General features: G+C 42.5%; 1 protein-coding gene across 1 annotated transcript in view; it reads right to left on the minus strand.

Annotated features, from left to right (window-relative positions):
* Window positions 1-1,517: 1,517 nt before the first annotated feature.
* The window catches only part of GNB5 (G protein subunit beta 5), a 28,754-nt gene continuing 4,876 nt past the window's right edge, over window positions 1,518-25,395 (minus strand). Inside the window, exons 2-11 of the mRNA XM_030578714.1 lie at window positions 23,311-23,447; window positions 20,020-20,061; window positions 19,029-19,105; window positions 17,682-17,814; window positions 13,703-13,846; window positions 8,286-8,377; window positions 8,114-8,162; window positions 4,911-5,007; window positions 3,205-3,371; window positions 1,518-2,787 (exon numbers count right to left, since the gene is read on the minus strand). Of these exons, the coding sequence (XP_030434574.1) occupies window positions 2,776-2,787; window positions 3,205-3,371; window positions 4,911-5,007; window positions 8,114-8,162; window positions 8,286-8,377; window positions 13,703-13,846; window positions 17,682-17,814; window positions 19,029-19,105; window positions 20,020-20,061; window positions 23,311-23,447 (950 nt within the window). The 3' untranslated portion in view covers window positions 1,518-2,775. The remainder of the gene's footprint in view (window positions 2,788-3,204; window positions 3,372-4,910; window positions 5,008-8,113; window positions 8,163-8,285; window positions 8,378-13,702; window positions 13,847-17,681; window positions 17,815-19,028; window positions 19,106-20,019; window positions 20,062-23,310; window positions 23,448-25,395) is intronic.

The following is a 25,395-nucleotide window of genomic DNA, read 5'->3' on the forward strand; positions in this document are numbered from 1 at the left end:
CACATGGCAGGGAACACAAATACCCTCTAGCATATTCAGATTGACTGTATCAGGTCCTTCGTAAGACAAATGAGCAGTTGGTTATAGAGCAAAGTCCTTGGTGCCATAAGCATATGCCAAGGAGTGGAAACAATAGTGTAATCAAAAGCATCTAATTTATGTGCAAGATGACTATAAATACACATTTTCTCAATATGTAAAATATGATTTATTATATTTAGGCCATTCATAAGTATCAACACAATGTAGTATGTTCAAGAACAATATCTTACCAATAAATATTATCTAAACATTAATATTAATCTTTTGAAACAAAAGCATACAATGTAGTAACTCAATATTGCACAATGAGCTCCAGATGACATAGTACAATTTCCATAGTGCATTCAATTTGTTACAGAGATAATTTGCCACAAATATTGCAAAGCATTGGAGCGGACGTTTCCAAGCAGGAACAAATGAACTATTTCAACAAGGAGCGAAGGCTGATCTTCTCCAAGTAAAGTGAATGATTGTGTCAATGTCCTAATTAGTTAGTTCTGGATTTATGGAACTAGATGTTTTCATGAATGAAGAGACTTTGTTTCAAATACAAACATTATACACTCAATTTAAAAAAAAAATCACTTTTTAAGTTGAAGTTATTGATATTTTAGTGTGAACTACTAACCCGAAGAACCAATTGTTTACTCTTCAATGAATCTAAGTATAAAATTTATCTTTCATCTTTTCAGAGATGTACCTTATTCGTTACATTTTGAGAGCCTGATTGTACTAGTCTCACTCACAATGAGTAATGCCTTACTCCTCAAATACATCCATCCAATGCATTGGGACTATTTTAGCAGTAAGGTACCATTCAGTATGAGCAAAGAAGACCAGTCTGGCCTTTAATAGTTTTCAGTATATGAATACAGCTACAGCTTTATATATATATATATATATATATATATATATATATATATATATATATATATATATATATATATATATATATATATATATATATATATATATATATAAAATTGGATCTGTATGGGCACAGCCATTGTATATTACATGACAACTTTCACCCATAGGGCCATATCCTGCAAATATTTGTTGCTAGACATTGTTGGATGAGGAGTCCCATTGACTTGACTCACTGTAGTAAGCTGTATGGCTGTAACAACTGTTGGCACAATTGGGCTCTTAAAAAATGTTCCCAATTTTCACTTTTGTGCATTCTCCATATAGGCTCTGATCCTACAGTCCTACTAGGATAAAATATTGCTACCTTCAGTGGGAGCTTTGTCAATGGAAGGCAGGGCCGGCGCTTCCATTTAGGCAATCTAGGCGGTCGCCTAGGGCGCCAGGATTTGGGAGGGCGGCCGACTGCTCTGGTGGACCTCCTGCAGGCATTCCTGCGGACGGTCTGCTGGTCCCGCGGCTGTGGTGGAGCATCCGCAGGCACGCCTGCGGCAGGTCCACTGGAGCCACGGGACTAGCGGACTGTCTGCAGGAACGCCTGCGGGAGGTCCACCAGAGCCGCGGGACCGGCGAGCCGGCCCTGCACCTAGGACACCAAAAACCCTGGCGCCACTCCTGATGGAAGGACTGTGGAATTCAGCTCAGAGAGTCTGATTCTCAGTTATACTAAGGACATTTTATGCTGCTTGACATTGTAAAGGGGCCTTAACACTGAAATAGATACATTTATAGCATCTTAAGGCTGCTTTCTACAGCTAGAATGGTATAAAGTGGCCTTAGAGTAAATGAGAGCCAGGATCAGAGAATGAGTATGGCTGACTTGAAAAGATTTTATCATTATTATCATTATTAGTGCTTAGAAGTAGTATCTCTTTAATTCAAAGAAAATTCACTCACCAAGTGATACAATTAAAAATTTCAGTGAAACTACTGGTTAAAATATTACCTTGTGACTATGTAAACCATGAATTATACTACTCGTCTTTGTAGCTTATCTTTAGGAGTTTAATTGAATTCTTTAAATTCAGGTCACAGAGGTGAAATAGTTAATTTCATCTAAAAGGATATAAGAAAAACAGAGATTGAAATGATTTTTTTTAACAAGAAAATACTTTTTATGACAGCTAGTATCTTCAACATTAGATTCTTTGATCCCTAATTATTATGATTGTGGAATCATCTGTAACTCCATCATAAAGTGAAGTATCAGAAAGCAAATCTGCTTTCTAACTTTTCGCATCAAAATTCAATGCACTTCTACGGAATGTTTCAAAAGTCATAGACGATACCCAGATAAAATCAGGTGTCTGTTGTTGTTTTTTCAAATTTACTTTACAAAAGTCAATTCTTGCAAATAATGAATACATAATGTGCACTGGACTACAAATTTCTATTATACAGATGATTTCAGAGACAAGTCTGGTTTTAGAATGAGCTAAACTATCTCTAATAAAAGAAGGTAGTCTCAAAAACAGAATAAAAACATTTTATTTTATTATAAGTTGATGTTTGCTATGTGTTAAAAGCAGATTACTTTTACTATCTAATTGTGTTTATCTGTGTTTTCAGTAACATTTGATAGTGTAGCTAATATACTGAATTTATTCCTGGCTAACAAGTTGTCCTAGCTTGTTTTTTGTGTTTGTTTTATTTTGATTTGCCACTCATCAATAAGTCATAGAAACTACAATAGAAATGCTACATCTTTCTAAAGGACATTTCACATTTGCAGATTGAAATTTCCTTCTTTTTTTTTTGTAGCCCAAGGTTTCAATCTTCATTTGTATTTGAAAACAGCATTGCAGCTTACGCCCAGATCTGTTGAGATAAAAGTCAAACAATTCTTTAGAGAATTATAGTTTATATTCCATACAAACACATAGGTTTTACACAAAAGCCTGGTTAATTTGCAAGACAGCTAGATTCTCTTCTTGTAAATTATGTTAAATGGTAAAAGAGTTGAGGGTGGAGAAGTTACTTTAACTGATAATTTCACAATTTCCCAGTGTTTAATTGTTTAGTGATAATGTTCTGCTAACACTTTCTTTTAATGGTGAATATATTCTTGACCTGGGGAAATATTTAGGCCTTATCTACTGTTTGCAGCAGTAGCCAAGATATTACTGGGCTTTAATTTATTTGAAACAACTGGTTTCATATTCCATCCCCTGGACATTTTCTATAATGAATTTACCAATGGAAAACCCTGTATTATTGGAAACAAAAATCCCTTACTCGTAGAGTGTGATCCCATGATCCTGAGCAGAATGCAGTTCCATCAGGTGAAACTCGTAAGGTGCTAACTCGGTTTTCATGACCAAACAGAATGGATACACGAGACCCTTTCAGAACATCCCATACGTTTATGGTGTAATCATTGTAACCACCAAATAGTAGGCGACCTGCAAACAGAATCACATTTATACAAAATAATGGCTTAAATGGTTAAACTTTAAGTAATAACCATTAATGAAAAGAGAGGAAGGAGGGTTTTCTGGCTGAAGCAAAACCTGTTTGTAAGAAGTTTGAGGCAGAGTCAGGAGTAGAAGTCAGATCTCCTGATACTCAATCCTATGCCTTAAATACAAAGCCATCCTCACTCTACTTTCATGGGCACTATAGGATGTTGCTCCAACACAAAGGTGTATATGTTCATTCTAAATTGGACTAAATTACTCTTTATGCACTCCAAAGTAATATCATGCAAGTCCAGCCTGAGCTTTTGGGTGCCCACTTTGCTACAGAAAATGACGCTTAACATGTCAGTATAGTGGATCTGCATGGATATGAATTGCCAGTAATAGCTGACTAGTGGAGGCCATCTTCTGCAACTGAAAAGTAATGGTATTTTTTAAAACAGTATTAAAAATTCCATGATTGCACTTATTAAAAACATGCAATATCTTTCAACTGTTACAGATGAGAGATTATTTCAAAAGAGGGATATAGACTGAAGGCAAATAGAGCACTTTAACAATTAATATCTGACAAAAATATTCTGATGATATACTGGTTATGTTTATAACATTGTTTATAAACGGTTGCCAAGGATTAATAGATGTTTTAATAAATGGTTAATCAATTATTATAGCTTGTTATAGAGTCCAACAGTTCAATATCTTGCTCACAACTGTGGCTTGTATAACCACTTACAGCAACTTCTACTCATGTGCTTATAAGCACCTATATCATATACTGTTCAGGCCTGTAACATGCTTATAACATCTATTAATCCAGTGGTCCCCAACCTTTTTTGTCTGCAGGGCGCCAGACGATGAGCCATGGAGGACCGTGGAGGCGGATGAGCATCTGCCGAAATTCCTCCGACAAGCGGCAATGTCAATAGGCGTCACCACCAAAATGCCGCCAACGAGCAGTGTCATCTAGAAGCATCGCTGCAGAAATAGCGCAAAAAATCAGCAGCATTTTGGCGGCAATGCCTCTGGATGATGCAGCTTATCGGCGGCATTTCGGCGGGCGCACTTAGGGGACCGCATTGGGGACACCTGTATTAATCATTTATTAACCTTTCATGAACTATTTATAGATGTACCCTAAATACAAAAATTGACCAATACTCTATTTCAAGTTGCATTTGAGGTGGATTTAAACATGATGGGTGAAATCCTGGCCCCACTGAAGTTAATGGCAAAATTCCCATTGACTTCAGTAGGGCCAGGATTTTACCCCATAGCCACATATTATTTGTTGATAAAATTAAAAAATAACCAATTACACTACTGAATAAAAAAATCTTTTACAAAGGAAGAAGATATTTTAATGGATGGACAATTTCTTTCCATATTTAATTTAGCTCATTTGTAATAACAAATATTCTCAATTTAAACTGAAAAAGTATTACATTGCAACCTCAGCTGCACCCCAGTCTAAATGCCTCCCCGCAGCAAAAAACTACATATCCCCCAAAATTCAAATCTCACCACTGAGAGAGAAATCCACGCTAGAAGCTCCAAAAATGATGCTCTCTTTGGAATAAATTGCTACTTCTCTATCTGCACGAAGGTCATATAAACGACACTAGAATTAAGCAAAAACAGCATATGTTCATCACTAAGGACAAGACCCAATTGCTGCCCCCTCACTCTGTGCAAAGCATGAGGAAGAAGGGGACAGGAATTCCAACCCTGTGGGCATGATGTGGAATGGCCGTGCAGCTTCTGCTCTTCTGCCCATGGACTATAAGAGTACCTAGGACCACTACACAGGCTGTTTAGACATCTGGATCCTAACTGTGATCTAAATGCCCTAAGGCTGACTGACCTAAACTGAGTAATCAGCTGGCCATTCCTCAAATCATCTCTCTATGCTGACATAGGGAGGAACTGTGTCTTCCTGGATTCAGAGTATACACATACAGCTTTTCCACAGTGCCGTCCTGCTTCATTGTGTGTTTACAATTGGAGGGTGGGTACAGCTTTTTAGGGCTGGCCAGAAAACAAGAATTCTATTTCACACAAAAATGGAGGCTTTCAGAATTTGTTTTCACTCTGCATCAGGATGAAAAACAACGTTCACAATTTTTCATGAGGAACCAGAGAGAGGGAAATTCCAGAAAATTCCATCCTAGACCCGAGAAAGTTTCCCAGCGAAAGTTGAACCACAATCAATACATTTCCACACAACATTTTCGATTTAGAAGAATCAGCATTTTCCAACCAAAAACGCACACACCTTTGGCTGAAAAATTTCCATTCAGTCCTACAGCCTTTGGCTTCACATGCCCGTTACTCAGTTATTTGCCAATATGTTTTAACTTGTTTAATATGGAAACTTCTATATTCAGACCAAAAGTTTCAGCAGCCTGGAGAACAGCACTTACTCAGCCCTGAAATCGTGTGTGCTCTGAAACTGTATTTCAACTAACCTGCCTTAATAAGTTAAGTCTAAGCAAACACTGGCTAGCTGGGGTTGTTAATATTAAGTCTTACTAATGAAAAGTGGCTGATATTCAAGTCTGTGCATAAAGCAGAGACTATATTATTCACAGACCTGTTATAAACTGCAAGGTATTTGAAGTCAGCATTTCCTGGTGCTACGAGCTAATGAATAATTCTGTCAGAAAATTCTGACAAATGGGTCAGTTCACTCCAGGTGAGAAAAAGCTTATATAAACATACATTTTTGACAGTCCATCAATCAGTCAGGACACTCAGTTCCACAGCATCCCCAGGCAAACGTTTTGGGTGATAGAGGTCTTACAGTGCTGCTCTCAACATTCTCAATGTAAAGCAGCAATTTGCTATTTCTAATTTAAAAAAAAACAAACAACCCCGTAGTCAGAGCAACTGACCCACCTCCATCCCCCAAAGTATGAAGATGGAATTTTCTATTCTTCTATTTAGTTTGGAGGAATTCACACACAATTGATTAGATTGGTTTTGCTTTTTAACTAATAGCACAGTTGCCATAGTTTGCGGCACTTTTGAAAAATGAGTGTGTTCTCATATGAATTTTAGTGATGGAGAATTCTCCATTTCCTTGCCTCCACAACGTAGATGCTTACTGTATGCTAACATACACTGTACTCTCAGCTGGATGTATTCATTTATAACAGAGGCTTTTGGCTTCTAAAAACGGCATGCACTTTCTCCAGAAAGCGCACAAAATGTCTGATCCCAAACCCAAGGAAGTAAATAGGAATGTTTCCATTGAGTTAAATCAGCTTTGGATTAGGCCCAACATTTGTTACATTGTCCGAGTACTTCAGTAGAACTCTGTGTCCCACTCAAGCTTAAAGGTAATGCTTGAGCAAACAGAAAGTATCTCCAAATTCCTTCTGAAGATCCCCCTTTGAAGTCTGACAAATTTCAGCCCAGATTCTGATTCTTTTGTACCCATATGGAGACCCATTGACTGCAGATGAAGATCATGTTGGATCCTTATGGGATAATAGTATATTGTATGTAACATGCTGACAATGTGCCATGTCCTTTCCTAGTGTCTTATTCATACACATGAAGGTCAGAAGGAACCATTAAATCATCTAGTCTGACCTTCTACATAATGGAGGCCATTGAATTTCATCCAGTGTCTCCTGTATTGAGCATATTAACTTGAGTGTGGCTAAAATATACCTTTCACAAAAGCATCCAGTCTTAACCTGAAGACTTCCAGAGTCAGAAGCCACCACTAAATAGAGGATAATGGCCTACTAATGCTACTAGTTGCTGGAGTTACTCCTCTACATCAAGGGATAGAGAACTGTGAGTTGGTGCTTAAAAACCCATATCCAACCCATATCCTGTCTTTCCTGATACTTCATGATGGGGCTGTCATATGTTCACCACTTTTCAGAGGGTAAAGCTGAAGTTAGTTTCATTAAGAATTTCTCCCTGAAGTGAGAACATAAATTTGAGTGAAGTGCAAACACACATATAGATACAGCATCAATCAGTCTCCACGTGAACACTTGGAAGTTGGAAAGTATATACTCCAGAAGTAGGTTGGTGCAGTGCTAAATATAGCCTGTGTTTTTGTGCCTTCATGATTGTTGCAGCCCAGAGTACATTAGACTGACACAGTGCTGACAGACTGGCACACAGAGCAGCAGCTTAAAGCTACCTTTAGCACAAACCCTTGGGACTTATGTTCTGTATCATCTGGCCTCACCAGAGGATCTGGGCCAGATCCTAGAGCAGCCACAGAGGGGAAGGAGTTTAGCCCTCCTAGCCGGTCCCAAGAATGGAGCACAATTTAAAATGGCAGAGAGTCAGTTGAAGGTTTTAAGGGAAAATTTTCCGACACTATTTATGTGCCTACAGAACTCGGGGGAGCATACAGCAGCACATGCAAATTTAGTTTGCTTGTGTAAACAGATGTGACTGCAAATTTTACAGGGACATTAATGGAGGGAGTTTGAGTATTTGCCTAAAAATCTTTCTGAAACTCCTTGTATGCCTCCCATAGTGACCCTGCTGGAAGATCTCACACAGAAATTGTCCCAACCAAAACCTTCCAAAGGCCAGCTAGGAATTCTGCAAGCATTTCTCTATATCTACATATTAATAACTTGGGTCTAATAAAATCACCTCATGTCAGCTGTGAATTTGGCCCATTCTTTGTAGGGATTTATGATACGAGACTTAACAAATCTTTTCCAAATGAAGTTCTTGAATGAACTTACTGTGGCATCATCAGAGCCAGAGGCAAAAGCATCCCCACTTGGATAGTATCTGTGCAGGGGGAAAAAGAGTACAATAATATGTTAGTCAAATGAAGTAGGCTTTCAGAAATAAAATCAACATATAGCTTAATATTACGCTATTGCAAAAGTATTCTGCCAGAAATGCACTGACCTAACGCTATTGATATCTGATTCGTGAGTCTCAAATGACTGGATACACTGTCCAGATCTCATGTCCCAAACCATTGCTTTCTTGTCACATCCCTAAAAAGAGAAATAATAGCCCCCGTTATACACACACCAATTCACACAGGTGAAATCAACCCCACATAAGATTTAAACACACCCTTTCAATCCCAACTAAGCTCTGCACCTCACATCTCCTGAAAGGATATGCTTTAGCAAAGCTGCTTCCGGACACTGAGGCTATATTTTCAGAAAGTCTGAAACTTGCTCCCCCCTTTTATGAGCACACAAAGATTTGAAGGAACAAATCTGAGCACTGGCACCACTTACTGCCTGTTTGGCACCTGCAATTGATTAGAAGGAGGCACCAGCACTCAGATTTGCACCTGCAATTCAGTTATGCATGTAAATGTTACAGCACAGAAGATGGGCCAGAGACCCTCTGAAACTTTACCCCTAGGGGTCTGGCAGAAATACATGCAGTGAGATTGTTCAGAAAAACCTTGCAGTTGTTTCTGAAACTTTCTGGAATAAATACATTACGATTAGATAGATAGGTAGAATATTCCCCTGCAGTATGTAAAATGAGCTGTTGGAGAATTACAGGCCGCAAAACAATCGTTCAGTTAAACTACTCAGCCACTCTGTCTTTATCTTTTCCATTCTTTGTCCCATTCACTTCCTTCCTTTCTTCCCCAGGAAATGTTCTCTTGTTGTGAACACTAGTTTAATAATCGCAAAAAGCACAAGACTTACTGTCTAATTACACTGCGTTACAACAGGTAAGAAAGTGGTTTCCTGTTTCTTATATGGACAGCACTGATGGTTGAACATAGTGCTGAAAGTCAAGATCCTCCTGAGTTCTAATCTTGGCTCTAATGCCGACTCGTTGCACGGCCTTTGGCAAGTCACTTGGGTCCAGATTTTCAGAAGTGGCTTCTAAGTTTGGACACCCAGTTTTAGAAACCACTAGGACAGGGGTGGGCAAGCTACGGCCCACAGACCGGATCTGGCCCGCCAGCCCTTTTAATCTGGCCCTCAAGCTCCCACTGGGGAGTGGGGTCTGGGGCTTGTTTAGCGCTCCAGCTGGGGAGCAGGGTCGGGGGCCGTGAAATGCAGCTCCTGGAAGCAGCAGCATGTCTCTCTCCCCTCCCCCACCCTTGGCTTCTATGTGTAGGGGCAGCCAGGGGCTTCCACTCTGCCACTGCCCCTGCAGCTACCATTGGCCAGGAACCACAGCCAATGGCAGCTGCAGGGGCGGTGTCTGCGGACGGGGCAGCACACAGAGCCTCTAGGCCACGCCTTGCGTAGGAGTGGGAGAAGGGACATGACTCTGCTTCCAGGAGCCACTTGAGGTAAGCGCTGCCCGGAGCCTGCACCTCTGAGTCTCTCCCCATGTCCCAGCCCTCTGCCCCAGCCCTGACCCCCATCCTGCCTGCCAAACCCCTCAATCCCAACCCAAAGCACCCTACTGCACCCCTCATCCCCAGCCCCACCCCAGAAACTATACTCCCAGCTGCAGCCTGTACCCTTTCCTGCACCCCAACCCCAGCCTTGATCCCCCTCCTACCCTCCAAACCCCTTAGTCCCATCCCAGAGCACCCTCCTACACCCCAAACTCCCCATCCCAGAGCCCACACCCCCTTCTACACCCCCACCCTAATTTCATGAGCATTCATGGCTCGCCATACAATTTCTATTCCCTGATGTGACCCCCGGGCCAAAAAGTTTGCCTACCCCTGCACTAGGGCCTGATTTTCTGAGCTGCTGAGCACCCCACACCTCCAGCTGAAGTCAATGGGAGCTGCAAAAGGTCAGTATCTCAAAACAGTCAACACCCTAGCAGTTTATATAGCAGAGGCCCAAAAATAGAGGCAGCCAAAATTAGAGGATTACACAACATGATGTTTGAATCTCCAGTGGCCGTTTCTTACCAGCTCTCCTACAGTTGCTACCAGTGGTGGAGATGCAGTGCAGCAGCAGCAGGCTGGAAATCAACTCTTGAGTAGCCATAGCCCAGGGCTGTTCATGCCGAGTGCCACCTTCTCCGCAAACATTAAAAATCACATTCTGGTGCCCTGTGCTGCTGCCCTAATGCTGTTTCCATAGTTGTATTCTGCAATTCCCACCATGCCACTAAACTCCTGCACTGACTCTTCCATCATTTAACATGTTTGATATAAAAAATTACTACTGAGTTCAAATTTTATGGTGCATTCTTCAAATGACCTTAACTAGAAAATGAAACAACTGCAATAATCTCAGCCAGGGATAGCTCCCTCCATGGCTCTGAAGCCATTTGCTTAATAGCTAGTTTGGTATTAAACATACCCACAAGAAAAAGAGTGTAAAGAATTTTCCAACTGGGCCTGCTATTGCAAGGTGCAGAGCATGACTTGGGAAAGGTTGACTATACTCGCAACTCCCACTGAGATCACCCAGCCACTCCTGAGAGGTACTCAACACCTCACAGGGTCAGGCCCACAATGGTCTCATGGAGAAGACACTGACTGGCCTGGGAGTCTTGTCTTTGCCACTGACCTGCTGCGTGACAACCTTGGGCAAATCACTTCACTTATCTCTGCCTCTGTTTCTCCGCCAGCTTTTGTCAGTCTTGTCTGCTTAGGCTACAAGCTATTGGTGAGATCCCCTGCTCACGTACACATTCTTGCACTAGCTCGATGACAGCTAGTTTGAGTATAAATAGTGATGTAGCCACGATAGCACTGCCAGCGGTGCCCTGTTTAGCCATGCAGTGAACAAACCCATGTACATATTCAGCATGGCTAAGTTGTGCCGCCACTACCCAGGCTACAGCGGCTGTCCTACTGTTTGTACTTGAATGAGCACAAGTACTCTGTATGCCTGCTGGAAATCACACCCCTAGCTTGTAGTATAGGCATAGCCTAAGCTCGTCAGGGCAGGGACCATTTCTTACTACGAGTGCGCACAAACCTAGCATAATCAGGCCTTGATCTCAGGTGGGGTCTCTAGGCACTACTGTCATACAAATAAGAATAGAAAAAAAAATCTTCAAATCAGTGATAAGAAAAAAATTCAGATTTTTGGGATGGGGGAAATCATATTTAAAGAACTATGAAAACAGTAACATGAAAAGAGAGGGTAATAACTAGACTTGGCATGGGAAGCACTCTGCCTTCCTTTCTGTTCAGGTCTCCATAGTCACCATGTGGTGAACATATTATAGGCCCATCCTGCTATGGGTTACTGCCTAGTTAGTGTATTCCTGCTCAGCAGACTGTGTATATGCATTATTTATTTTTAAGACGACATAATTGGTGGTTAAACTAAACAGTCTCCTCGTGATCCATTCCTCTCTCTTTTAAATCCCTTGTGAAATTAAATCACAATTCTTCACTTATGATGTCATCATTTAAATGGAAGAACTTTCCTTCTGGTACCAAAGCACCGGATAATTAATGCTCTGCCCGGAGAAGGAAATACACTGGAAAGGGAACATTTTGGATTTCAAAACCCACTCACATTCAGGGCCCAGGCCTGCATTCCTTGCATGCCCACTACTCTCACTGACATCTACAAGAGTTTGGGATGCAAGAACAATGCGCAACCTGGCTCGTCACATACACACTTCTGGTACTGATTCCTCTATCTGGAGACAGGTTCTTTAAAGGGATAAAATTTACCCCACACGGAGCAGGATATTAATTTTTAGCAGAATTAAAAAGGTGTTGAGTACTGAAACCAAGGGTTCAATCCTGAGGACAAACTTTGCATAGTTCAGCAGGAAAATGCAGAGGTTACTCTAAGGCCTGGTCTACACACTATTTTTAGCTCAATCGTTAAAACTGGTCAACCCTTCCTATGTATGCAGTTGCCTCCATGTAAATATGATTATATGGGCATAGCTTAATCCCTTACATTTATGGGAAAAGCTATCCGGGTACATGAACTTTTACACCAAAATAATTGCACCCGCACTAGGTGGCTGTACCACTTTAACTATACCAGTGTCAAACTAATATAGGGTATGTCTTCACTGCAGAGTTACCAGCACTTGAATTACTCCACTTGAGTTAGGCTAGCTCAAATGAGAGCAGTCACACTGTGAAATAACATTTGAGCTGCTGTGTCCACACTGGGGCTGCACACACTCTTGTGTGGCATGAAGATTTCTGGAATCATATACTGTCGTTCTTGGCACTGTAGTGAGCTTAATGGCTCTCTCTCATGAATTGTGAGAGAGAACCTGTCTGTCCTTTATGGGCACTGGAAGACTAGCAGCACTCAAATGGAGCCAGCCTGCATCTACACTACAGATTGAGTGTGTTAGCAGCTGAAGAATTGTACTAGTTTGACCTGTAGCCTGTACCCACTGAAGGACCAGCCAACTTGTGTTGAAAGCACCATCACACTAGAGTAAAGGGTTTGTGAGTGAGAACAGGACTCGAGTTAGGAACACTCAAGTTATAACTCAAGTTAACTTTGCAGTGAAGACAAGTCCTTAGTTAAAGCAGTGGGTGAAGACAATTCCTAAGACACCCTTATGCCTCCCTGATATACTGCCTGACATGATGTCAAAACAGTCTCCACCATAACTCAGTTGTGCAGCTGGACAGAGCACTCCCCTAGCAACCAGTCAAGGATCAGGTGAAGTACTGTGTGCTTCCGTCCCATTTCTGCCATCCCCTCTCTGATATTCCCCTAGGCTGAGGAGATGGGAGAACAAGTGGTATAAATCCTGGATGGCCTAATTAAAGTAGCTGAATGTGCCGTTAGTGCTGCTGAAGGGCAAAGGGCACTTAGTGATGAGTGAAGATCTGGCCCCACAACTCTACAATACCTATGGATGATCTAACTTGTGTTGATGCTAAACCAGTCCCTGAGCTACCTCCAGGCTTCTGTGAGGGGGTTATCAGAAAGATGGCATATGCATCCACTCCCCCACCAAGGTGAATTGAGCAGCGCTCTGGCACCCCTGATGATCAAGCTCTCTACAGGAATCCAAGCAGTGATCGAGTAGGGTGAAGAAAAGGAGGCAAGTGTGAAAAGCCATGTGCAGCATACCAGAATCCTATCTATGGAAGGCCTACACCAGCTTCCGCTCTATGAACTTTTACTGCTTTAACTGTTGGTCTTTCCCCTTCCCATGGAAAGCTTTTGATCATGTGATGGATTATTTTAATGTAGGGTGGCATTTGCTAAGTATGTTAGCTACAGAGCTACAGTCAGTCTGATGGGGTTTTGGTTTGACCTTTCAGGAAAAGTGTTAATTTGCTCCAGCTTGAGAAGTGTGCTTGCAGTGACAGGACTAGTTGCTCTGTATGGTCTCTCCCCATATATCCCACCCTCACCTTTACACAACATCCCAAACCTGCCCTTTTCCTACATTCCTTTATATCATAAAATAAAAATCCCACTTACCCCGGACACAAATGTATTTCCTGTTTCAGAAGGGGCCAGATCCAGGCACAGGACATCAGCCCCATGCCCATGAAAACTCTGCAGAAGCTGCCCACTCTCAACATCCCAGAGGGCACACGTTCCATCTCCACTAGCGGTCAGGATCTACGATAGGTGAGAAAAGGGCAACAGTACAACATCACATAAAAGCCTCAGGTTCACTCAAACCGTTGTGCCTCCCACGCACAATGAACTGGATTTTAAAGTAGAACCTCAGAATTACAAACTGATCAGTCAACCACACACCCCAGCAGCAGAGAGCAAAATAGAGTACAGTGCTGTGTTAAACATAAACTAAAAAAATAAAGGGAAAGTTTAGAAAAAGATTTGACAAGATAAATTAAGATGGTTAAAAGCAGAATTTTTTTTCTGCATAGTAAAGTTTCAAAGCTGTATTAAATCAATGTTCAGCTTTGAACTTTTGAAAGAACAACCATAATATTTTGTGCAGAGTTACAAACAACCTCCATTCCCAAGGTGTTTGTAACTCAGATTCTACTGAACTTAATATGCAATAGATTGGAGTCAGTAAACCAACGTGCAGCTCAGCATGGTTTTCTCAAAAGGAAGGTGGCGGGGTGGGGAACAGAATATTGCGATAGACACAGTAAATATTAACTTAATTCTGTTCTCAGTTGTTTGCGGGGACACCAGCTAGTGCATCCAAGCTTGTGATCTGCTGGTATTTCCATTTCAGCCAGGAGGTTCTTAGCCCCAGATCGGTATGTCTGCCCTGTCCACATTAATGAAACTGGAATCCAAAAAGGGTTATTTGAAGAGTTGGTGGATTTAAATAAAATTTTTAAGCTCCTCTTATTCTACTGCCTGAAATAGCCAGGTCTGGAGTCAACAAAATCCGTGTCAATCACAGATAATTTGAATGAGGCATCTTTTGTGTACATGAGCTTAGACGAACAATTGTTTGGCAAGTCCATCACCGTCCTAAATCATTAATGTGTGACCGGACTGGGACATGTAATGACTGAACATTGCCAACAGCTACTCTCATCCTGATGAAGACCAGTTGTACAAAACTTCCCTGTGGCCATCAGCAGCTCTTACACAATCACGAATTTTGTATGCTGAAATGTTGCCTGATGGTTCAGTCCTGTATACTAAACAAGGAATCACAAGGCTCACAACTTTAGTGCTAAGGTGGCTCTCCCTAGACAAGTAGTGGAAGAAACAGATCATACCCAATTTTTTTTAATGCTTAGTAAAGGAATTGCTAGGGAAGTCAGCTGTGGTTGGAAGCCAAAATGAATCACACTGCAAGGGGAAAAAGAATCATGCAAGTAGAGAGAGTCACTTACAGGGCTACACGTGGGTTAAAAACAAATTATTTTTGGCAAAAGCTCAGATTTGATTACCCTTCCATAGACACAGGGGCACTTAGAGGTTTGTAAAAATTGCAGGACAGTCTGTTTTGGGTCCTGCTGTCCCCACTGCATGCGGAAATGTGCTAAAATTTTGGGATTGAGGGTTGGAATAGAATCCTAAATCATCTCATTATTTTTTGCATCTAGGATGATACATTTTTGTATTATGAGGAATAGTTACATTTTCAGGATGAAACGTTGAGATTGTCAGCTGCTAGATTATCAGCATTTCCCATTTTGATAGCCAAATGAGTAGCATAGAAGGATATGTAGGGGGAGGGGCAGACAGAAGTTTTAAGGGTGTGATTCATTTTTAACACAGAGCTCTTCATTGTATTTTATAATAAGCATGGTTAGATTGGAAATGTTATGAACTCAAGTTGAAACTATTCTTATACAAAAACATTGAGTGCAAGATCTACTTTGCTTATCATGTTTTAGTCTTCCAGACTTTCAGCAAATCTGGAAACACTGGATCAAGTGTCTTCATCTGCCACCTCGTGGTAATATGCAGCATTTTACCAGGCTTTTGGGTAAAACACATTCATTCCTGTCCTTTGAGTAATAAAAATGTGTTAGCTACAACGGTACAGAAACTGTGGCTGAAATGCTAGGATATTTTGGGGCTCACAGAAGACTCCAAACTTTTGCTTTCTCTGGAATGGACTAGAAATGCTTCATAGTCATTAACAGCTGAGAGCATCTCTAGTGGTTTAAGGAATACACGGTGATTCAGGAGTACTTGAGTTCAATTCCCAACTCTTCTACCATCTGTCTGTCCTCTGCATGTAAAATACTTGGAGCTCCCCAAGTACTGATATTACTAATGTGTGTGCAGCTGGCTTGGAGCTCCCCAAGTACTGATATTACTAATGTGTGTGCAGCTGGCTTGGAGCTCCCCAAGTACTGATATTACTAATGTGTGTGCAGCTGGCTTGGAGCGGGGCAACATGGTTTTCACATTGCTGCATGAGAGGGCCCGCTCCTGTGTCTCCCACAATGTGATAAGCGGCTTTCCTTGTTATTAACATAACGTACTCAGCTCCTGGCAGGATGAGGCCTTCCAGTCATGTTTCGGGTTATCCCATGGGTGGGAGTAAGTCCCTTGTAGATGTGTCCCAAGAGGAAATGACTAATGTTTCACCAAAAAGTAGTACCGAGAAAAGCTTGGCACTGTTTATGCACATTTTACACCATAGCCTAATTGCTTTAAAAGTACTTTTACCCGAGGGTCATTATACCACAAATGGAGACTATTTCCCAACAACCAGCATGCTGAAGGAGAGCTGTATGGCCAGCGTGGGTTGAATTTACTGATCTCTCTCTTCTTTTCACTGCTATATTTTAAACGGCACTACAAAATATCACTCCAAACATAAACACCTATTGATCCCCCTCAATATCTTTGTATAGCTAGACTAAGCTCTTTGGGTCAGGGCTCCTCCAGAGCTGTCTGTCTAAAGCACCTACGGACATGGTTGGTGCTACACAAATGATAAATAACAATACAATAATATCTACTGTATCTATATCTATTGTACTCTACATGAACGTAAATGAAACACTCAGCTGTTTTCACTCCTTGATTATGAAGAGACTACTAAATACCTACAAAAATAAGAAGTCCTGGTTCACACAGGTATAACCAGGAAAGCAAAACACTATTTTTGTAGTTCACAAACAACAGTCCACCTAATAATATAGACTTCATGTTTACTCTGCCCGAATCATACTGGACTCCTGCATTGTAAGACCACAATTAAGTACACTAGAGCACGCTGGGTAGATCCTTGACTTTCCTCTGTTTCCATGGCAATAGACTTGAATCAGCATCTCAGATTCATTACTGAAACCACATAATGGCAAATAACAGCTCATTCTTGGATAGCTCATGTCCTGAAATGGAAGCAATTCTAGCTGATATTTCCTTAGGAAGAGCTGTAAATATCTGTAAATAGCCAAGGAAACAAGTGTATCTTTTCTATCCAGACTTCATAGCCTTCATAACAATGAAAATACCACCTCTTCCCATTTATTTTGCTACGACAGTATATAATAAGCATAACATCAATTAAATTCTAAAACCAGAATGGGATAGACGATTATCTTGGATTCTTTCAGCCCACATACTCTCATGATCTTGCAGGAGCTGGGGTTTTATTTATTTATTTATTAAATAGGAAGGATAGTCTTGTGATTAAGGCACCAGATTGGCACTCAGAAGATATGTTTTATTCCCCACTCTGCCATAGGATACCTGTGAGATCTTTGGCAAGTTACTTGGTCTCTCTGTGTTTCAGCTCACCAGATATATATATCTGATAAATACATAAAATCTGAATTAGCACATCCTTACTTACAGCCTCTGTGAGCAAGAGCTTTTATGAAGCTTCCAGCAGAGATGGACGCTGTCCTTTTTAGCAGGAACCACTGCCTTGCACAGAATGTGAATATCCCATTGGTATTCTGGTGCAAGGAAGAGTACTTTGCATCTCCCTGCATCAGCAATTATAAATCCAGCTCATGGCTTTGTATTATATGCGGAACCTGAATGTATTTACCTGCATATCTGAATTAGTGAAGCTGCAGGCAGACAGGTAGTTTGTGTGCATTGCAACAGATTTCTTTTTTGCAGCCATATTTTCATTTTTATCAAATGTCAGTGGATACACAGAACACTTATTATCCAGGCCACTAGAGTTGAGAATTAAAAAAAAAAAGAGAGAGAAAACATTAATGACAAGAAAAAGTGGGATGAGAAACAAAGGTAAGGGTGTAATATACTAAAAATTCTGCAACACCAAATCCTTACAAATGGGGAGCCTTTCATTACACCACCTGGGATTCCCATATGCTAAGGGAATCCCCAGCTGCTTCTTTATGGCAAATGTATGGCTATTTTGTACTGCTTGAACAGCTGGAAGTGGGACTGAGGACCTAGTCCCTAGTATTTATTACATGTATTTAATTAATAAACTGCTTTTTACTGAACCACAGTCCATCCAACATTTATTGACAAGTGATCCAGTAGTAAGCTTGCAGCTAATCTTTTGAATAAAGTCGAATTGCCTTTTTTCTATTGAATTACATTTTTAGTATTACTCTCATGATGTTACCATTTATCCAACGTACTGAATTTGGCACATCTTCTATGGAAAGAGACATACAGCAACTGACGGTTTAAAGATAATACTTTCAAAATAACTTGAAAATAGGCAGCGGAAATAATGACTGCGTTGCGGAAAAAGGATTCTTTGGAATAAAGTATATAATATTTGAGGTTCCATGATCTAACGATGAGATGACAAAAAGCAGCAGTTCAATTTCTTTATGTACTAAATTTGCACATAACTTCATACAGTCTTAAGGCCCTACATGCCCTTTATCTGCACATACTGTGAAACTCCCTTTGACACCATACTGCATATTGGATCAGCTCCCACTGGCCTGGAGCAGTGAACTGCGGCCAGTGGGAGCCAAGATCAGTCGAACCTGCGGATACGGCAGGTACACAAACTGGCTCGGCCCACCAGGCACTTTCCCTGCACAAGCGGCGGAACAAGTCTGGGAACCACTGGCTTATAGCATCCAAATGATATCACTGTCAGTATTTGTTAAGCTGTCAATCAATTCCAATGATGAGTAAAGAAAGCCACATATAAATAATTTTTTTTAAATAATACTCATCTGATTAAGTTGGATAGTTGCTTTTTCCTGCTAAAACTACTAAATATCAAGTCTTTTTCCTAGGATTCCAAATTTTAAAGCATTCTTGAAGAAAGGGTGGGAGGAGAGGGGAAGGGAAAAGCCAACATTTAAAATATTCCCCCAGCTCCATAAGTTACGTTTACCTGGGACACAAGGTCATAGCTCCTCTAATTTAAGAAGTTGCAAGAGCTTTTACTTACCCACAAGCAATGGCACATCCAGATGGGGCATATGCACATGCCATCACCCAGGTACATGGCATAGTCACTGCATGTTCCTGAAACATAATATTCTCCTTACATCTCAAGAATCAACTTCTGAGTATATTATCATGTCACTAATTGGTGTTAACATAACCATACAGAGGCCGAAATTGCTCAAATGCTGTCATGACCCTTCACTGTATCTCATGAAGATAGACAACAGATCAGAAACCATACCCATTTTTTAACAGATTTTTGCTCCTATACCTGAATAGTGGAGAATCAAGCTGTAATTCAAGATCAACTTTAATTGTGAAAGCAAGAGAATGTATCAGGATGAGAATCAAGCCACAGTTGCCAAGTCATGCATTTCTTGGTACCTCCAGCCTTATTTCCCAGCACAAAGTGACTGGTTGTGAATTACTCCAGGACAATTGTGTAAGTTGCTGGGCACCTGCAAGAGCTACTTTAGAACTCTCCACATTTTGTATGGTCACTGCAGCATTTGTTCAAAGGTATGTTGCACTGGCCTGTTTTTAGAATGCCTAAGACACTCTTTATTAGCTATAGCTTCTGCTAAGGCTATGCAGACCTGAGCCACATTGGGAGGGAGCAGCATGTCTCATGCAGGAACATCTGGGAACATTATGGCTAAAGAAGCCAGGAGAAAACACAAGGGGTCAAACTATGCCACGGCACGTGCTTATTCATGGCACTCACTACAGATATTCTATAGGTGTAGTCTGCATGTTACCAGCCCTGCTCTGCACAGGCCAGTGCCCAGAATGATGACATGCTTACAATCCAGCTGGACAGCAGCATGTGGGAAGCTTACACTGCCAAGCACTTAGTGCCCAGGCAGTGGTGCCGGGAGCTCTGGTGCACTGAAGAAGATATAGAGGGAAGGACTTCCACTTCCATCTCTAGCACATCCGTGCAGTGCAGCCATATTTGGCTTTATAGACAGAAACTGCAGAAGTCCACTTACCTTGTTGGTAGTGAAGGAATCCCACACTATCACCTTCCCATCCTAAATTCAACACACAATGGAGAGAAAAATTAGGGGCTTCAAAGTGTACTTTCACTCCCACATTTCAGAGATCTGGGCAAAGCACTGCTGTTGGCATGTGGGACAGAAGTTATTTCCCCAGGAAATACACACCACCTTTCCAACACTGCTATTAGCAACAGTGAAGTGCGCTATGAATCAGAGACACCGCATAATTAGGCTAGTTATTTCTGTAAATGCAAAATGACACTGCACCATCCCCCTCACACTGATGGCCAAATGGAATCTAAAAGGCCTATGTGGAGACAGACACCCTTTGCTCCAGTGTGCCTCTGGAAAATCAGTCTTAGCACTTATGACTCTCTTTAAAAGACCTTTCCTTAGCCCACAGAGAGAGCAAGACCCTCCCTCTCTGGCTAGGTCTACACTATGAGCTAGGGGTTATACATCAACTTGCACTAGCTCAGTGAGTGCTCATGTGAGGATAAATAGCAGCGTAAATGCAGTAGCACAGGCAGTGGTAGCAGTGGCATGGCTTACCCTTTCCCAGTAAGCACCTGCCTGAAACTGGTAGGTATGTACTTGACACAGCTCAGCTTTGTCTCCACTGCCCCAACCCATGCTACCATGGCTACACTGCTACTTATACTCACGCTAGCTTGCTGAGCACTAGCATGAGTATGTGAGCAGGGGAATCAGGCAGTAGCTCACAGGGTAGATGTAGCCTTTAAATGAAAGGAAGGAGCTGTCCTCAACACTTATCATGGAGATCATCTTCTCAAGAAACAACCACCTGGGCGAATTTTTATTCTCCTTCTTTTCTCCTATAAATGAACTTATCCCAGCTCATAATTATCCTCTCAGTTACACCTCCTCTTCAGATTACTCTATTTATCTTCCTTTCCCATTCCACCCTTTCTCTGCTCCCCTTTTTTCTACTACTCTTACTTAACCTTTAGTTGCGCACTTAAGTAACCTACTAACAAGAACAAACATGCAACCAATAGTGTGCTGTATAATCACCTTGTCTGTGTGTTGATGCCAATTACCTTTGGCTGGCATAATATCCTTTAACATTGCAGTCTGGGAAGAACGACCTGTTTGTTTACAACTAGCAATTGTTATTGTCCCTGGGCTCATTAATTTCTTAAAATAGAAGTTTAAAAAAAATGCAAAACAAAATGATCCAAGTGCCATCAAAGAGAAAACAAACCTCAATGTGTCTGCAGTGCTAATACCTGAACCCCAAGACTGGTTCACAGAATCAATGGCTGACACTATCACTTCAAAAAATAGCTTACTAAATGTTTAATCTTTGGTCTCCTGGCTGAGACCTCCAAGAATGGTGCCAGACAGCAGTAACTCTCATGGTGGTTTGTGATGCAGATATCCTATTCTAGCCTGTAGGCCAGGGGTCGGAAACCTACGGCACGCGTGCCAAAGGTGGCAAGTGAGCTGATTTTTGTTGGCACAAGGGCAGGCTGAGCTGCTCAGCCCGCCGCTGCTCGGGGGTTCCTGCTGCTGGCCCTTTCCCAGCTGGGGTCCTGCTGCCGGTCCCACTCAGCACCCGCTGCTGGCCTGGGGAAAGGAACCCAGGCTGGCAGCGAGCTGTGACCCCAGCTAGCAGGAGCTGGCAGCCAAAACCCCAAAGCGGTAGTGGGCTGAGCGGCTCAGCCCACTGCCACTCTGGGGTTCCTGCTGCTGGCCCCTCACCAGCCGGGGTCCCACTCAGTGCCCACTGCTGGCCTGGGGGAAGGAACCCCAGGCTGGCAGGAGCCAGCAGCCAAAACTCCAGAGCGGCTCAGCCCACTGCTGCTCTGGGGTTCCCGCTGCTGGCCCCTTGCCAGCCGGGATCCCACCACCGGTCCCTCTCAGCACCCGCTGCTGTCCTGGATAAAGGAACCCCAGGCTGGCAGTTGACTGAGACCCCGGCTGGCAGGAGCTAGCAGCTGAAAACCCAAAGCGGGGGCGGGCTGACCTGCTCAGCCCCCGCTCTGGGGTTCCAGCTGCTGGCCCCTTGCCAGCTGGGGTTCCCGCCACAGCCCCACTCACCTTGCTTCCGCTTGTAGTTCCAGCGCAGGCCCCCTGCCAGACAGGGTCCAGGCTTTCAGTCCTGCTCAGCCCTATCAGCCGCCAGCTCCACTCACTTCAGCTGCTGATCTGGGGTTCCAGCCGGTTAACAGCTGATCACTCAGAAGCCTGTGTGCAGCTTAAAGTATCCAAATTTGTGCCACCAGTTATTGGAAAGGTCAGCAAGGAAAATCAAGGGCAAGGATCACACTAAACTGGTAAGATCTGCATTTTAATTTAATTTTAAATAAAGCTTCTGAAATATTTTGAAAACCTTGTTTACTTTACATATAACAGTAGTTTGATGATCTATTATAGACTTATACAGAGACGTTCTGAAAAACGTTAAAATGTATTACTGGCAAACAAAGCCTTAAATTAGAGTGTATACATGGAGACTCGGCACACCACTGCTGAAAGGTTGCCGACCCCTGCTGTTGGCGGTAGATTGAGACAAGCAACTCTTTTCATAGAGGCCAATGAACAGCCAGCTGTCAGATGTAACAAGTTCCAGCCATTACCATTCTGAATGTGAACCAGTGACCTAGAAGTGAAAGGCTTATCTCAATACCTCCCCCATTCCTCTGTACAACTTTGTGACATAAGACTGATCTCAAACAGACTTAATGACTGTTTATCAAAATGTCCAAATATTTGTAATAGTTCTAGCTGGCTGAGTGAGGTTGTTTATTTTTAAGGCCACATCCATCTTCCAGACCACTGAAAGGATTTCACGTTCACAGATCACACTGAGACCTTTCGAGTAGAATCAGAATGTTTTCCGATCTCTCCATCCCACTTCTTTCTCTTCATATGTTAATTCAAATGATGGGGTGAAGTGCTGCATACTGACTGTCCAGAGAGAATAAGATGCATCTGATCCCAAACCAGCTTGCTGTAATACTGCATATGTAATGTGCTAACCTACTCTGGAAAAATTCTGTATGAAAAATAGATGAGAGGTCTTTAAGGAGGTCTCACCTCCAATATGTGTGGTGATGCTTACCAGAATTATATTCTTTGTTCAGTAGTCTGGTTTGTGTTCTCTGAACAAATATGTTACTAAAAGAATCCTTTAGGCATCATGAAAAGCATTTAGATTAAACGCAGATTTTATTTCCATTTAACATTATCTAACGTAGCTATCAGAGTTGTGCCTGGCTATCACTGACTTTGAATAGCACCTACACATTTCCTCACCTGGGAAGAGCTCACAATTCGTCTTTTATCTTTGCACCAGTCCATGCAGAGGACTTTATTACCATGGCCTTTCAGAGTTCTCCTGGTCTTCATCACAAACTGACCTAGGGCTTCCACACGTTCCGCCACCTGATGAACTGTGGAGAATTAACCATAAAGAGAATCACCAAATGTTTGCTCCATGTTAAAGCCCTGGGCCTGCAAACATTTAATACCCATGAGTGACTTTACCCACATGAGTAATTCCAGGTAGCACAATGAGTCTATTCAGGTGAGTAGTTAGTCAGGTAAGTGAATGCAAGATCAGGCTCGAAGTTCACTTGAAGCACATCTAACCACCACATGTATAGTATTCTTCATTGAAGCATAGGTATTAGAAATAGGTGAGACCTTAGAGAATGCCATCAAATCAAAACATCTGCCATACCAGGTTTTGTTTGTTTGGGGGGAGAGGGTTGTATGTGGGTGTTTATTTTACAAAAAATCATCTGCATTATTTAGGACTTTTTACATTTGTTCAGAATTTTTAAAAAAGTTTGAAAAATTATATACAATGTCATAAGATTTTGGATATCTCGCTTTTTAGTGTACTGTTTTGTCTCAAATTATTGTTGTGGTTCTAAAATCCTCAGAAAGTGTTTTTAGTGTTATAAAAAAGTTTTTTTTTTGTTTGTTTTTTTAAAAATAATTTCAGTCCCAGCAATGTGAGGACATTTTAACGTGGCAGCTCTGACCTCAAGGTGCTGTAGGTACTGGACTTCAGTCAGTTCAGAGGTTTGATCTGCACTCAGAATTCCCACTGAAGCCCTGGGAAGTCTGTGTGCCAACCGCAGGCATTATGTGCCCCTGTATGAGCCAAGTGGCTGAGCAGTTTTTGTGACAGCATCGTATCTTATGACATTAACCTGCATCAGCGTAACAAAGCCTTTGCACTTCACCTGACTGGTGTTTGAATAATAGCAAGTGTTTATTTCTAAAAACATATGACTCTGTGAAACAGTTTCTATTCATTGTGGAGAATCCTAAGTAAAATCCTCCAGCTGGAGTTCTCACAATGTTTTAAGTTATTTCTCAGCAGAGTTTCCATCTGCTGTTTCTATAAATAATCTTAGATTTCCAACAAGACATGGCTGTAAAAATGAACATGCAAAGGCACCTCAGTATGAAATCCACCCCACTGCAACTGGCACAGTTCAAAGCTATCTTCCACCCCTGAAGCCTCATGCTCTGGGGGGGGTGGGGGGGTGGGGAGGCATCAGCTGAGAACACTAATTTGTTTCTGACCCAGTGATGTTCATTGTACGAAGGGCTCAGCAGGAACACGCTGCCTCCTTTCTCACAGGAGCAACAGGACTCTGTGCTGGCCTCACATAACCAGAGTAACAGGAGGAAACATTGTAGATGCATTTATGTGAATCTAGTGCAGGGGCAGGCAAACTTTTTGGCCTGACCTGAGGGCCACATCTGGGTATGGAAATTGTATGGCAGGCCATGAATGCTCACCAAACTGGGGTTGGAGTGCGGAAGGGGATGAGGGCTCCAGCTGGGGGGTGCAGGATCCAGGGTGGTGTTGAGGATGAAGGGGTTGGGGTCCTAGAAGGTGCTCTGGGCTGGGACCAAGGGGTTCGGCATGCAGGAGGGAGATCAGGGATGGGGCAGGGGGTTGGGGTGCAGGGGGAGGGCTGGGGGTGCAGGCTCTGGGGCGGCGCTGGGGATGAGGGGTGTGGGGTGCTGGAGGGTACCCTGGGCTGGGATCGAGGGGTTCAGAGGTCAGGAGAATCAGGGCTGGGGCAGGGGTGCAGGTGTTGGGGCTCAGAGGTGCAGGCTCTGGGTGGCGCTTACCTCAAGTGCCTCCCAGAATCAGCAGCATGTCTCTGCTCTGGCTCTTACGCTGAGTCGCAGCTAGGCAGCTCTGCTGCGCACTGACCCATTCGCAGGCGCTGCCTGTGAAGCTCCCATTGGCCAATGGGTGCTGCAGGGGCCGCATTTGGGGTGGGGGCAGTGTGTGGAGCAGAACCTTCTGGCTGCCCTTATGCATAGGAGCCAGAGACGGGACATGCTGCTGCTTCCAGGAGCTACGCGGAG

Source organism: Gopherus evgoodei, chromosome 10 (assembly GCF_007399415.2).
Source record: "Gopherus evgoodei ecotype Sinaloan lineage chromosome 10, rGopEvg1_v1.p, whole genome shotgun sequence".
Lineage (NCBI taxonomy): Eukaryota > Metazoa > Chordata > Testudines > Testudinidae > Gopherus > Gopherus evgoodei.